The following is a 14697-nucleotide window of genomic DNA, read 5'->3' as shown; positions in this document are numbered from 1 at the left end:
GAGATTATTGAGAACTAAATTCAAGCCCTGCTAGAGTATCTAACATTCATATTTTCTTTCTTTTATTTATCCCCTTGCAGTGCTGCAGTTAAACAATCCTGAGCATTTGTGAAAAAAAATCAAGTAAGAACATCAAGAAATAATCAGAAATATGAATCAGTTACAACCCCCCCATCTTAAAATAACACCCATGGATATTTAAAGAAATGTTATGATATGTTAAGGTCAAATAGTGAAGAAAATCTTAGGAAACCAGAGGTTCTAACAATGATTCTAAAGCTCGGCTGTCTTTTAAAACACTATCACTGTGACTCAGCAAAACTATTGAGAAACTGCAGCTCTTCCATGCAGAACAAGTACAGTTTACTTCCTCATTTCAATATGGCAAACTGCATTTGTACGTTTCCACATATAACAAGGAAATGACACCTTTAATTTCACTCCCTCCAAAACAAATACAATGCTAATTGCTTGTAGTTTATTTAAACAAGTAGCAGCTTCCCATGAGCATTCTTTCCATTCAAAGAATGGTTTAATCTTTTCCTCCTTCTTATTGCCATTCAAATGAAAATCCCTCTCCTTTATGGGAAGAAGCACCACCCTTCTTGGTTATCAGCTAAAACTGCTCTCTTCTGAGACAGCTCTTGTCTATAAAAAGCAAAGCAAAAAGAAATCACAAGATTCCACTCAATAGCTCATTAATGGTAAATCACAACAGCACTACTAACAGCAGTGAGGTGACACGAGGCTGGATCCAGGCGGTTGTTACCGCCTCTCTTCGGGAGGGGAACTTCCCCGCCGCGTTAAAAGCGGCGGTGGTGAGACCCCTCCTGAAGAAGCCATCTCTGGATCCAGCTGTTCTTAATAACTATCGCCCAGTCTCCAACCTTCCCTTTCTTGGGAAGGTTGTTGAGAAGGTGGTGGCCTTCCAGCTCCAGCGGTCCTTGGAGGAAGCAAGCTATCTTGACCCCTTCCAGTCAGGCTTCAGACCCGGTTACAGCACAGAAACCGCTTTGGTCGCATTGACCGATGATCTTTGGAGAGCCAGAGATGGAGGACATCCCTCCATCCTGGTTCTCCTTGACCTCTCAGCGGCTTTCGATACCATCGACCATGGTATCTTTCTGCGACGACTGCGGGAGGTGGGAGTGGGAGGCACCGTGTTGCGGTGGTTCTCCTCCTACCTCTCGGACAGGTCGCAGTCGGTGTTAGTGGGGGGGCAGAGATCGACCCCTAGGCCCCTAACATATGGGGTGCCTCAGGGTTCGGTCTTATCCCCCCTACTATTCAACATCTACATGAAACCGCTGGGAGAGATCATCCGCAGGCACGGGATAAGATACCATCAATATGCGGACGATACCCAGTTGTATCTGTCCGCCCCGTGCCAACTCAATGAAGCGGCAGACGTGATGAACCGAGGCCTTGAGGCCGTTATGGACTGGATGAGGGCTAACAAGCTTGTACTCAATCCAGAAAAGACCGAGTGGCTGTTGTGCTTCCCTCCCAAAGATTCGACCAATATTCCATCACTCAGGCTGGGGGGTCAAATTTTACACCCCTCAGAGAGGGTTCGCAACTTGGGAGTCCTCCTGGATCCACAGCTATCCTTTGACCACCACCTGACGGCTGTGACCAGGGGGGCATTTGCCCAGGTTCGCCTGGTGCGCCAGTTGCGACCCTACCTGAATCGGGAGGCTCTCACAACAGTCACTCGGGCCCTTGTGACCTCTAGGCTGGAATACTGCAATGTGCTCTACATGGGGCTGCCCTTGAAGAGCATCCGGCGACTTCAGCTAGTCCAGAACGCAGCCGCGCGAGTGATTGTGGGTGCACCTCGGTTCACCCACATAACACCTATCCTCCGCGAGCTGCGCTGGCTACCTGTCGATCTCCGGGTGCGCTTCAAGGTGCTATTAGTCACCCATAAAGCCCTTCATGGTAGTGGAGCTGCGTACTTGAGAGACCGCCTTCTGCCAATTACCTCCCTGCGACCAATTAGATCTCATAGATTGCGCCTCCTCTGAATTCCATCTGCCAGCCAGTGCCGGCTGGCAACTACAAGGAGGAGGGCCTTTTCAGTAGTAGCTCCGACCCTTTGGAACGAGCTCCCCGTGGAGATTCGTACTCTCACCACCGTCCAGGCCTTCCGCATAGCCCTTAAGACCTGGCTAGCCCGTCAGGCCTGGGGACAAAGATAGCCGCCCCTCCCGAATGATGAATGAATGTTGCCTATTATTTTTACTTATGTGTGTCTACGTTATTGTTTGTATTCCCCTTCCTGATTTTATGTGAGCCGCCCTGAGTCCCCTCAGGGAAAAGGGCGGCCTATAAATGTTAATAAACTCAAACTCAAACTAAATAGTTCTGGCAGCTTGGGTACAATTCCAAAAATCAGAATGAAGGAAGATCACAACTTGGGTCAGAGGCAGGGAAGATAGTGGGCCCTCCCCAGAGGTGGGATGTAAAACACACTGGATGCATCACACACTGGCCAAGCCCACCCCCATTTTAGCGAAGTAGAAAAAAGTCGCAACACATCACCTGGCAACAAGGTGACACCATAAATTAGACATCCCTGCCCTAGAGAGAATCCAGGGCAGGAAGTCCAGCAATCAGAAGAAGCAAGAGGAGGTAGAGAGCACAGATAGTGAGAGGATGTCCACATAGCTTCTTCCTAGACCTCAGTGACCACTTGGGGAATGCTAGTTAGAAACTATGTCAGGGATGAAAGTTGAGAGAAGCTAGAGGGATTGAGGGGGGCTAGAGAGCAGGAGAAGGATTACAGTAGTGACAGTCACAGGAAATATTAGAAGTCAGGTGGCCATCACAATGGAAGAGTTATAGGAAATTTGGTTTCAATCCTCTTTTCTGGCTTCCCAGACACAGCCCAAGTTCTAGATGCAGAATCAGTGAAAGCTTTAGATTGAAGTTAGAATTATCTTTGCAGAGAAACCTGGATTCCACCTGTTGCTGTGATTGGGGTTATATACATTTCCTGAATAAGCAGATGAACTATCTGCAGTTTTTACTCAGCTCCTGCTAAGGCAGCAGGTGGAGGCCATGATCAGGAAAATCTCCAGCCACCTCGGTTGACTTGCCAGTTGCCTTTTACTAGACCAGGAAATAGTCACAAAAGTGATTCATGTGCTTGTCATCTGGAGGAATTAGACCTCTGCAGTTTGTGCTGCCAAGAATCTGTCCTTAAAGGTGACCTGGGAACTAGAGCTTGGCACAAAATGCTGTTGCTGGCCTACCTGCTGACACCGCTAACTAATCAGTTTATTAGAGTAACACCTATACTTTGGATACATTATTAGCTGCAAGTAGACTTTCAAGTCTAATTGGCATTTATGAAACCTATTTGTTGAAATTATCTTCTCCAGAAACAATCCGCCCAGCCAGTACATAGCAGAGAGGAGGTAGCACTGTAGGATACTTAGAGAAACATCTAAGTAGCACTCCTCTTACTTTGGAACAGCTTGCCTCTCCCAGTTCAGGATGTCTTCCACCATATTAAAAATTAGGATGTTTGTAAGAGCCATTGTTTTTTTGATGGATTATTGGATGGAACATTCCATTTAGATGCCTAGCAGTGGTAGAACATTTTTTTATAATTGCAATCTGCCTAGAATCTGGAGACTAGAAACCATACAATTGACTACAATATATTATTATGCTATTATAATAGTACATATTTTATTTTAATATAATGTATTGATTATTCTTTTGGCTAACATAAACAAGTACTGCATAGAATGACTCTAAAGTCCAACAACGTGTGCAAAATGTTGTCCAGCTGCAGTATTTAATTCATTTGTGGTATTAATAAATATTATTCATGTACAATAAAGCAATTATCAGGCTAACTTCAAAGGAAAAAAGGGCATGTTTTTCAAAAGCTTTGAAGGTAATAGCCTGTAATATTTTGGGTTGGGAAGAAATATCTCCCTCCAGGTTTGTCTTTTGACACAGCAGTGGGTTTTGTTTACTTAGCATGAATCATCTGGAGATGGTGTTCAAAGGAAGCATACATTATTTTCTCTCCATCTTTATCACAAAATAATAAAGATTATTAGGCCTGTTTGTAGTGACTGAACTTCACTTTCATGAAGAACTTTGTGCTGTGGACGTAACAGGATTCTCTTGATCAAAGCTGTTAGAAGATTCAACTTGACAAGGCAATTCATTATCCTCAAACCACGTGGGTCAGCCCTTTGGAAGAAGGCAGATTTTAGGCGAGCCAAAGTATTTTCAGACTGAATAGCTTTGGTCATCATGTGCCAAACTGCCCAGTCTGAAAGACCACGGAAGCCACTATCAGGCTGGTGGCTTTGGTGGACCCTACAAAAACTCCCACAGCAATGCTGAAGCATCTCAGCTCAAGAGCACTTTAACTAATAGCATGGAAAAGCGTTACTCCACAGCCTCCATATGATTGATTTATTTCACTTTTAGAAGTAAGGAGATCATACTGCTTTATAAATAACTTAAAAGGGAATTATTTGCACAATAAGGTGGCAAAGCAAGTATCCTCTGATAATCTGTACATTCCTACTTATTGTGTCAACTACTGGTAGGTATAGCAAAGGTTAGACGGGTTATATTAATTCAGCTTTACTTAATGTGGATATTGCTATTTCAAGAACACTGAGCTTTTTCTGGAAAAACCTCTATACTAAACTAGTTGAAATCCAAAACTCCTGTCACTCTTGTGGGAAAGGCACCATCAATTTTAATCTACCGGACAGCTGTTAAAGATTCAAGAGACATAGAAAGCTGGAAACCTCAAATGAGCTTCTCACGGTGTTAGTATTTCATGAATTAAAACAAATTACAAATTATAGTTTGGGTGTATGCATATTTTTTCAATTACTTTTAGAAGGTTGGTTGCTTTTGCCAAGATTTGTCCTTTTCCCCAAACATCATAAATACTGTACAAATTATATACAGGTGTGTGTGTGTCTGTGTAACATGAATGTACTAAAATGGCAACAGAAATTAAAAAAATATTTGCAAGCTAAGCTCAGTTAAGTTAAAGTCTTATCAAATGCTAGCTATTTTCAGCACTGTTTAGAAATAGCAAACAAACAAGGTTAAGCAGAAAAGCATAAAAATATCACCAGCAGGATTATATAAGAGCAGTCAATCTTTGTTCAAAGAAATGCTTTCAAGCTAGTTATATGTACAGATTGAAATTACATCTTTTCCTCTGTAAGATGTATTAATTTTCCAGTGCAGACATGACTTTAGATATTCATTTTTGAATAAGATGTGAAGAACCTCATGCCAGTAATGATTTATTGCCAAACATTCCTTCCCTTGAGCAATTCAAGGATTGCATAATACAATAACTCTGTTATTTCTTTACACCCACTTTTGTTCTACATTGTCATGTTTCCTTAACATCTTTTGAACGAAAGTCCCATCATGCAAACTAAAGATTACGAACTGCTTTTGCCTAAATAAAACATATCAGGATGGAGACAGGAAAAACTATCGTTCAACTGGAAGACAATATGCTGACTTTAGCATTTCTGTGTTCTATAATCAAATTAAGAGCAAAGTTATTCCAAGATATAAGTTAAGAAGAACTGGTATATATTAATCATAGTTTGCAAATTCAAATAACAAGTGTTAATAGAAGACTTTCATGTTTGTTCATTGAACTGAAAAGCAGCTGCATGCAGAACTAAAAGGCTCATTCTATTACATAGACTGTTACCATTATCTGCAATCTTAGAAATAAATCTAAAAGAGGAAGTAGACTTTGAATGGAAACATCATTATCAACCATAAGTAGAACTTCATTCATTCAATTTTATACAATTTAGACAAGTTGGAAATAAAATTACCTGGCTTTGTCAAAGTATTTCCCAGTATAAGCCATACCGCAGGCAGCACCCAATCCTTGGCCAAGGGATCCAGTAGCCACATCAGTGAAAGCTTGTTTCTAGAACAAACAAGAAGGCAACAATCCAACAAACAGAACCTCCAACTTACAAATATTAAGACTCTAATCCTTTGTCATAAACACCCAAAGAGTATGGACAGTTCTAGGAACTGCCAACATTAGTATAATATATTTATTAATAAATAACCAAAACAAGATAGTTGCACTGGTCATACTACTATATTGTCATGAATTAAGATTGTACCAAGAATAAGAATTAGAGGAAGGAAATATTTTATTATCATTAGGCATTCCTGGGACATCGTAGTAATAATTTTGTCAAGCAACTCCCCCCCCCCCCTTTTACATCAGTTGGGTGAGGAATAGGAGTAATCAGAGGAGTTAAGACCTATGAAAATAGAAATGTTGGAATAGCAACACAAGCTTTAACTCCTTTTTGTATGTATTGCAGTTTTGGATGCATACTCATAAGGGACAGAGGTTGTACTGCAATTTCGCAATGCTGTTTTGCAGACGATGCTGGGTAAAACAGAACAAAGTTGGGGCATATCTCCTTGTGTTTGTTCTTCTATATTGATGCAGGAATATAGGAAAATCCTCAACTTGCAACCATTTGTTTAGTGATTTTTCAAAGATATGATAACACTGAACAAATAGAGGAAACAGCAGGTCCATGGAGGTCCAATGGTCCTACCAGCAGTTTGATCTTGTGATTGTGATCTGAGTGTTAGGCATTTTGTTTGCACCTATGATTGGTCACAGTGCACTGTGATCATGTGATCATTTTTGCAACCATCTTTGCCAGCTTCTCCAGAAAGTCAAAGGGGAAGCTGGTTGTTTTGACCTCGCCTTCTCCAAACCACAAAGCAGACTTCTTGTCCTGACAAAAAAACCTTTTTTATTAACTTGCTGTGAATTCCTCTCATTCACATCCAGCAAAGTCTTTCAAGGGTGAATTTACAGCCACAAACCTCATCTGACTTGGAGAGCTGCCAGGTAGATATCTTCAAAACTTGGCAAGGAGCCTCTGAGGGTCACAAACCAATTAATTGAACTAATTGTCTCCTGCAAACTCCACTCCCCTTTTGCTCCTATTTTATTCCCTAAGGGAGGGGCCGTTTATTGCCCATTTGTGGCCTTACTTGGGTTGGCCTTTGTTCCTTAGCTGTTCCCTTTGTCTGGCAATTCTGTGCATGCACAAACTGGGAACAGGCTCCAGCTGTTTGTCTGCCTCACTGATGTCTGCCTCTGGAGGCAGCTGATAACTGTCAGACAGCTTCATTCCTGCCTCTGAGAGAGAGAGCCCTCATTAGAGCCTTCTCCAGACTCCAGGACTGGCCCATGTTCCTCCTCAACCTCCTCACTGTCCAAATCTGCTGCAAGCTCTACTGGCGGGTCACAATACTGGTAGGGAAGGTTGCAAATCACTGAAATAAGTCTCCTCCATTTGCACATCTGTCCCCTTTGCACTCCAACCACACTGGCCACTCAACACAATCTTCCTGACTCTCACAATACCTCATTCACACATCTTGGCAACCTCCTAAGTCTTGCCACATCTCCCCCACACAACCATTTACCTGCCCACAAGTTTGGGTCTTTCAACATCCTGCCAGCTTTCTTGCTGACTTTGGTTGTGGTAAGCTGGCAAGATGTTGCTTCACCTAAATGACTATGGGATTCAATTGTCAATGGCAACTGGGACTGTTGTGATTGCCATTGCTAAGTGATGTGGTTTCATATTACAACTGGATCATTTAGAAATGGAAATTCCTGTCCCAATTGCCATTGTAAATTGAGGATTATTTGTATCCCAAAGATCAAATTAGATCTTTGAATCCAAGATACACAATCACAATATATGGAGGGAATAAAAGCATCAGGAATAATGCAATAGGACATCCATACCTGGATTGCAAAACAATTTAGTGGTCAAAACGTAATCGAGATTGACAATGGCTAAATTTGGCATTGTAGCAATTCCATCATTTGCCTATTGACATTACTATGAAATTGATGCAAATGATGTCATTTGTTTCATGTCATCAATTATGTAACTTTCCACTTATATACTTTAACATGTGCTTGTATATAACAAGCACTCTCTTTCCTTAATTAATCAATTACAGCAAAGTTTTGCAGTAGAATTTTTTTGCTTGTTTTAATTCATTGAAAATTCCTTAATTTTCTTTATTTGTCCAATCCACTTTTGCATTTGTGAGTTAATTTTTATTAGCTAAAATCACCACATGTGTTGCATAGAAGATTCTGTAAGAGTCACTGAAATGTCACATTAAAAGGTGAGTATGGTTCCTAAAACACTTACGGGGACAGGATGTCCTTCTAAAATGGAATCAATTTTTCTCAGTTTCAGCAACTCTGGTTCCTGAATGAAGCCTGCTTCAGCCCAAACAGCGTACAAGATTGGTGCTGCATGACCCTACAAGCAAAAACAAAAGTCTAGGATTTGCAAAACATCTTAGGAAGAACACACAACCATGAAACAACATTAATGATTAGAATAATCTGCAAAACAATATACAAAAAAATCCTACCCCTACCTAGAGTTAATGAGCAACAAAAGAAATTAACTTTCAAATTTAATAAACTGCAAAGATGGCCGACTCCAAAGAAGCTAAAGAGAAGACAACAGTTATAACAATAATTTGTTTTATCTATATACAAAATCTTAAAAAACTCAATATAAAATCCACAAAACTTTATGGTTTGTTTATTCATTTCTCTGCAACAGGATTAAGACTATTCCTAATTTATTCAGCCACAGTGAATTGCCACAGAAATGTAAAGATCACTCAGTTTACCCCATCTGAATTAAATGATGGCTAATTTTTCTTGATTTAAATGAACGTCCTAACAGATCAATAACAATTTGCTGTCAAAAATCTACAAGTCAGTACAGAATTCCCCCTCCCACATTTTTATACCATTATACATGGGGACGAGGTGGCTCAGTGACTAAGACACTGAGCTTGTCAATCAGAAAGTTTGGCAGTTCGAATCCCTAGTGCTGTGTAACGGAGTGAGCTCCCTTTGCTTTTACCTGATACCATTATATAACAATTCTGCAGTAGAATTTATTCTCCCGCACTAATGTTAAGAAGTGGAACCTTCATTCTAAATTCATTAATTTAGAAAAATGGGGAAATAGTGTCTAAAACGTTCTAGCTCTTACCTTGGAAAGAATAAATCGATCATTGCTGGGATGCCTGGGGTCCTGTGCTTTATACCTCATAGTGTGAAAAAACAGCACAGACATAATTTCGGCAGCACTGCAACATGATGTGGGGTGGCTGGAAGTCAAAACACATGAAATTTTACAACGGCAGTTTCTTGTCAAGTAACATTCCATACTTGAAACACCAGCATGCCCCTTTTCTAATCTTCTACTGGAAAATATGTCATATCATATATGTAATGGTGCTATCTTAAGTAAATGCAGATTCTTGTTTTATTTTATCTAAAATGGATATTTAATTATTACTCTTACTAACAAGAGATACAGTAGGACCATTCTTTTTTTAGTACTATCAAAATCAGCAATTGCTGTGTTAATGAAGTCTACCTAATAAATAGTTGAACCTACTTTAGTTAAACAGAGTTGTTCTGGTGGGAAAATAGAAGGAGGAAAGAGTATATTTTCTGTTCACTGCATTGTGTTTCTTATGAAGTAATAGGATAAAAATCAAATCAATCAATAAATAAATCCTGTTTTCTTAATTTTTTTAACTGGGGTAATCCTCTTCTCTTACCAAGAACATAACAATTCCTAACTACTGGTCTATATAAAATGTGTGTGTGTATTATTTAATTTTTAATTTTCAAGTTTCTTTACATGAAAAACATGCAGAAATAAGCTTGCAAAAAATACATCCAGTAAGAAAATGTTCTCTCACTTACTACACACTATCTTCATTTTAAACAATATTACCATTCGCCTATTTATTGCTCTACATTTATAGTTTTAGGTGAACCCCACAAATGTCTCCAGTTGTTGCATGAACTGGCTAACAGTAATGCCTTTCCTTATCATCTTTCACTTGGAATATGTCAATTCAATTTACACAGGGCAGCCCCTGAAGGTATTTTGGAAACTGCAGCTGGCACAAAAATGCAGTGGCCCACATGCTGACTGGGATGAAACAGAATAAATACAGCGGAACACCAATTTTGCAGAAGCTGCATTAGTTGCCAGTTGGCTTCAAAGTTCAATTCACGAACTAGATTTTTTTTTTTTAATATGAAGTCTTTTATGGCTTGGATCCCATTACCTTCAGAATTGTCTGCTCCAGGTAAAAATCTACCTCTCCAAACATTTTGCCTAGAAAGATATGCTGCAGGTTGCAGATTTATTTGTTTCCATATATAATAAGCCAATACATTTCTGTAATGATTCAGTGTAACTGCAGATAAGCTTGGTGGACTTAAACTATTACTCTGTACTACCTTGGTAAAATATCCTATTTATAGAATAACTATATTATATATTTTAATTTGTTTTACTTGTTAGCATTTTAACATTATAAAAATGTAACTCATCTTATATAAGTTACATATTAATAAAACTCTGAAAAATATGTTTGTGATCATTGTATCAATTATATATTATACTTTAAGACTAATCCACTTATTAATATCACACATGCTACTAATTTTTGAAACACATGCAAACACACTTTTAAAACACATGAAAGAAACAAAGGTTAGTGTCCATCTCTTAGTAAGTATTTGCACAATAGAAATTCAATTTAAGACAGAAATCATCACAAATTAGTATGTGTATTTATACATGGCAGTTAATAAATAATCCTAACATGCTTGCTTAATGCCCATTTCTTAGATCTTATAAATGTTATACTTAACCATCTCTCTAAAGAACTGCTGCTTTGGGGAAAAGATTTTAACAAACCTATTGGTGAACAAGTAGAAGGAAAGAAACAGATTAAAACAATTTACAGGAAAAAAAAATCAGCGACAGACACTACCCAAGACCAGAATCAACTCTTAAAATTAATATATTTATTCTGGCACAGGCTTTTGTATAGTAGAGCTAACGTTTGCACTGTTTTAACTAATATATCTCTGGTCATTTATATTTCCATCAATACATTTTTAATTTACATTGTAGAAGACCTATAATATTGTTAACACTTTAAATGATAGCACCATAAAACTGGATTAATAAAAATATTGAAAACTAATTAATTTACTCATTAGTAAATGTTTGCATTTACAGTTCTAATCACTAGAAATGCAAATCTCATTAAGTGCAATGTATTGAAATATCAATTTATAATTTGACTGCAAAAAAACTGATGTTACAAAAAAAAGACTTGCAATTTTTATCATTTTGTATACGATTTTCCAAATGAATTGAAGTATTTAAAATCTCAGAATAAATGGATTTTGTTTCACACTTCACCTATCGTTGGAATTTAGTTTATAAAGTATGATCTAAGTTTTTAAATGTAATAAATCACAGGTTCTTATGAAAACTGATTTATGTATGCTCAATTTATATATGTAACATAAATGTTAGAAATATATGTTTTTTTAAAAATTATCTTATAAAAAAATTCCTTTAAGATACTCCATCAATTAATTGTTCTTTTTACTCTCTGAAACAACAAGTCATTCAAGGATCAAATTCTGTTAGCTCTAGGACACCCAAACTGTTTGCATTAACACAATAGCACTTTCAACAAACCCAAATCAAACAGAGCTGCATACTAAAATTCCTGTTTAACACGCACAGTTGACTAAGCAAAAATCCACCAGAGGCAGGAGAAATTATGCCAAGACAAAAATAGCCAAAGGAAATGAAAAATAAACTGAAAGCATACAGCAGGTAGCCGGAACTTTTGAGTTTGTATTTACTATATAAATATGCATCCCAAACTTGGATTAAAGATGCACACCTACGATAAGCAACAAGTGGGCATCATTTCAGACACCTACAAAGGAAGCAACAATTGAGACTGCCTATGATGCTCTGCTAATGCCTTATCCATGACTGTTTTTCCAGTTAAAGTAGGCGCTGCTAGCCACACAGAATTTCCTGATACTCCTATCTGTGTAGCTAGGGAATTAACTTTTTCAAAAGCCTTCTTCTCTTCAGTCCAGCTGTATCACACAAAAACTGCAAGCCTGTCATAGCCCATTAACAATTGTGGAAGTCTAGCTGTAGAAAATAAAATGGATACTATTTTGATACAGCTACTGCAACAACACATCAACAGTATGAAGTGCAGTACAACTTCCCCAAAAAGAGTACCATAGTTTTGCTTCATCACGAGGAAGCAATTTCTTCATTTTTCCACTTTAACTGAACTTACTTCTCACAAGTTAGGTAATACCGTTCTACAAAAGAAACGGGCCAGTATCCAACACTATTTAATACAACGTGCATATTTCTGACAGAAAGAATGAAGAGGTAACAATCCATCTCTTTGCAGCTATTACTTTATCAAGTTTATTAAAACTTAAATTGATTATTTATTCTTATTTGTAAGATATACTTCCCATTTTTCCACATGAAAAATAATCACACAACAAAACACAAAAACTCTAAAGCCGAATAAGATTTTCATTTTAAAACAGTAATATTTATACAGAACTTGCTAACCACTGTTAGGAGTTACCAGGAGTTTATGAAAATGCTTAAGACATCCTAACAGAATCCTCAAAGTGTCAAGCAGTTTGTTTCAACTTATACCTAATTAAGATAAAGTGGGGGGGGGGGTTGAGCTTCTTTCTCATGCTTTCTACTTTTCCAGGCATGAGATGCCTTTTTCTTTTTTGGGGTGGGTGGGTGGGTTCTGCATTTCTGACATTCTATTACAAAAGCAAACACAAACAAAATAATAAATGAGATGTTTTATCTGCAAATTTGGTTTATACCTAACTTCCTCATATGCTTTTACTATCAAATAAATCATCTACAGCAGCAAGTGGCAGTTGAAACAGACAGCATAAGGTTCTCAAACAACATTTCTTCATTGCAGCTATTATGAAACATAAGCAACGCTTAAAAGTCTATTTCAACACTATATTTCAAAATACATTTTACCCCACAGACAGCCTTGAAGCTTTTGTGCAATCCAAGATCTCCTAAATTATCATCTTCTTTTGTTCACTTGCTTTTAAAGTAGAAGTAATGACATATGTAACAACTGGTCACTGTAACTTGGCCCCGCTGCAAGGTAATTAATTTATTGGGAGAAATATCCCACTAAAAAAAAACCAGGACAGTATTCTCATATTACAATCCAGAGATATTCATTTTAAGGTCAAAAGCACAGCTGAACTGATGGAGTAGGGTTTTCTACATTAAGGTTTAACAATTTCTGGGTTAACTCTATAAAGTTCAACCCATGGTAACAGGTCTTAACACTCAGTAATCTAGATGGAAAGGGAGGGAAGGTTTTGTAGAAGTTGTAAGACAATTGTGCACACTGGCACTTTTGTCAGAAGCAAAACCTTAGTGTTACTGGTTTCAGAAACTGGATTTGTTTGATGTGCTAGGAATAGGAATGGTGGAAAGGAAAGAAGGAAGGGGGAAATAGAGCCACTCTGCTCTGAACATCTGTTTGACAGCAGGATGATCGCTAGGCAGAGTGGTACCCCGGTGAGGACCTGGAGCATGATCGAAAGGTAAAATAGACTTTCTTCACTGCCACCTTTTCTCCCGCCCGCCTCTTCCTGTAATTTGAACGGTGCTCCCAACTCTTCACGCCCTTGTGCAAGAGCTGGGCAAGTCTCCCCTCCGCAGCACGTGGGAAGAGAAGGAAAGATCGATACGGGAGTGCAACCGACGTCTGCATGGCTTCCCCGATGTACCAGATTCTTCTCCTCCCTTCCCAGCATCTGCGATGCCAGGCCTCCTTGAAGGGACGCCGTGCGCCTAGCCCCACTCCCTGCGCTTTGCAGCCTTGCATCTCCCTCCCAAGCCCCCTCTGGCTCACCCGGAGCCGGCCGCCGAGGTGGCCTTGATGGAGTTGATGCGAAGGCGATTAGCCGTGTCCTTCAGGGCCAGCAGCGTCTGCTGATCGGGCTTATGGTAATCCTCCATGGCGAAACAGGAACGCGTCGGGCAGCGAGCTCGGCTTACAGACGGCAGCTGGAGAGAGAGGCTCGGCGACTGGCGGAGGGAGGGCGGAGCAGCTCAGCCAAAGTCCTGCCAAAAGGCGGCGGGAGGAGCCAAAGAGCGCGGTTGGGCTCTGGCATGGGCGGCGCCTGCCTGGCGGGAAAGCGGGCCGTGGAGCTCGGCCTCGCTTCCGGAGGGTGGGTGGGTGGATGAGTGGCGCGAGGTCTCGTGGCCAGGGCTTCAATGCCGACGGCGCGAGCGCGGAGGGACTCTCTTCCCCCCTGCAGAGATCTCCCCAAGCCGCTGCCAGAGAGAGAAACAGACTAACCACCTCTTTTCTGACCGGCGTACTTTCCAAGCGCCTCTTGCTTTCCCCCCCTCCCCTAGTGGGGCTTTTTTGGGGGAAGGGAGAGTAATTTTTAAACCCGCGGGGACACAAGACACTCACAAATGTTTTTATTTTACTTATTTAGTTTGTTACTCATGCACAAGGTAACAGGAATAAGAATAAACATGGACAAGAATACAGGAAATGGGGACAAATGAATGGGGACAGCAGGACAATTTTTGCTCAGTCAGCAGCAAGTAAGGACGACTTTGGGGACCAAACTCTGGCAATCCCGATTAGATGCCCAGCTGTTCTGGCCAGTTTAAAACACGGTTGCTTTCAATCTTGTCC

At 39.7% G+C, this 14697-nt stretch overlaps 1 protein-coding gene across 1 annotated transcript in view; it reads right to left on the bottom strand.

Moving 5' to 3' along the window:
• Positions 1 to 14088, bottom strand: part of TKT (transketolase) — a 30410-nt gene extending 16322 nt beyond the window's left edge. Inside the window, exons 1-4 of the mRNA XM_014056928.2 lie at positions 13897 to 14088; positions 9108 to 9225; positions 8241 to 8354; positions 5856 to 5953 (exon numbers count right to left, since the gene is read on the bottom strand). Of these exons, the coding sequence (XP_013912403.2) occupies positions 5856 to 5953; positions 8241 to 8354; positions 9108 to 9225; positions 13897 to 14003 (437 nt within the window). The 5' untranslated portion in view covers positions 14004 to 14088. The remainder of the gene's footprint in view (positions 1 to 5855; positions 5954 to 8240; positions 8355 to 9107; positions 9226 to 13896) is intronic.
• Between the last annotated feature and the right edge of the window lie 609 nt (positions 14089 to 14697).

Source organism: Thamnophis sirtalis, unplaced genomic scaffold (genome assembly GCF_051295495.1).
Source record: "Thamnophis sirtalis isolate CommonGarterSnake01/CBP01778 unplaced genomic scaffold, rThaSir2_p1.2 scaffold_3, whole genome shotgun sequence".
NCBI classification, from domain to species: domain Eukaryota; kingdom Metazoa; phylum Chordata; class Lepidosauria; order Squamata; family Natricidae; genus Thamnophis; species Thamnophis sirtalis.
This window is presented reverse-complemented; position numbering and strand designations above follow the sequence as displayed.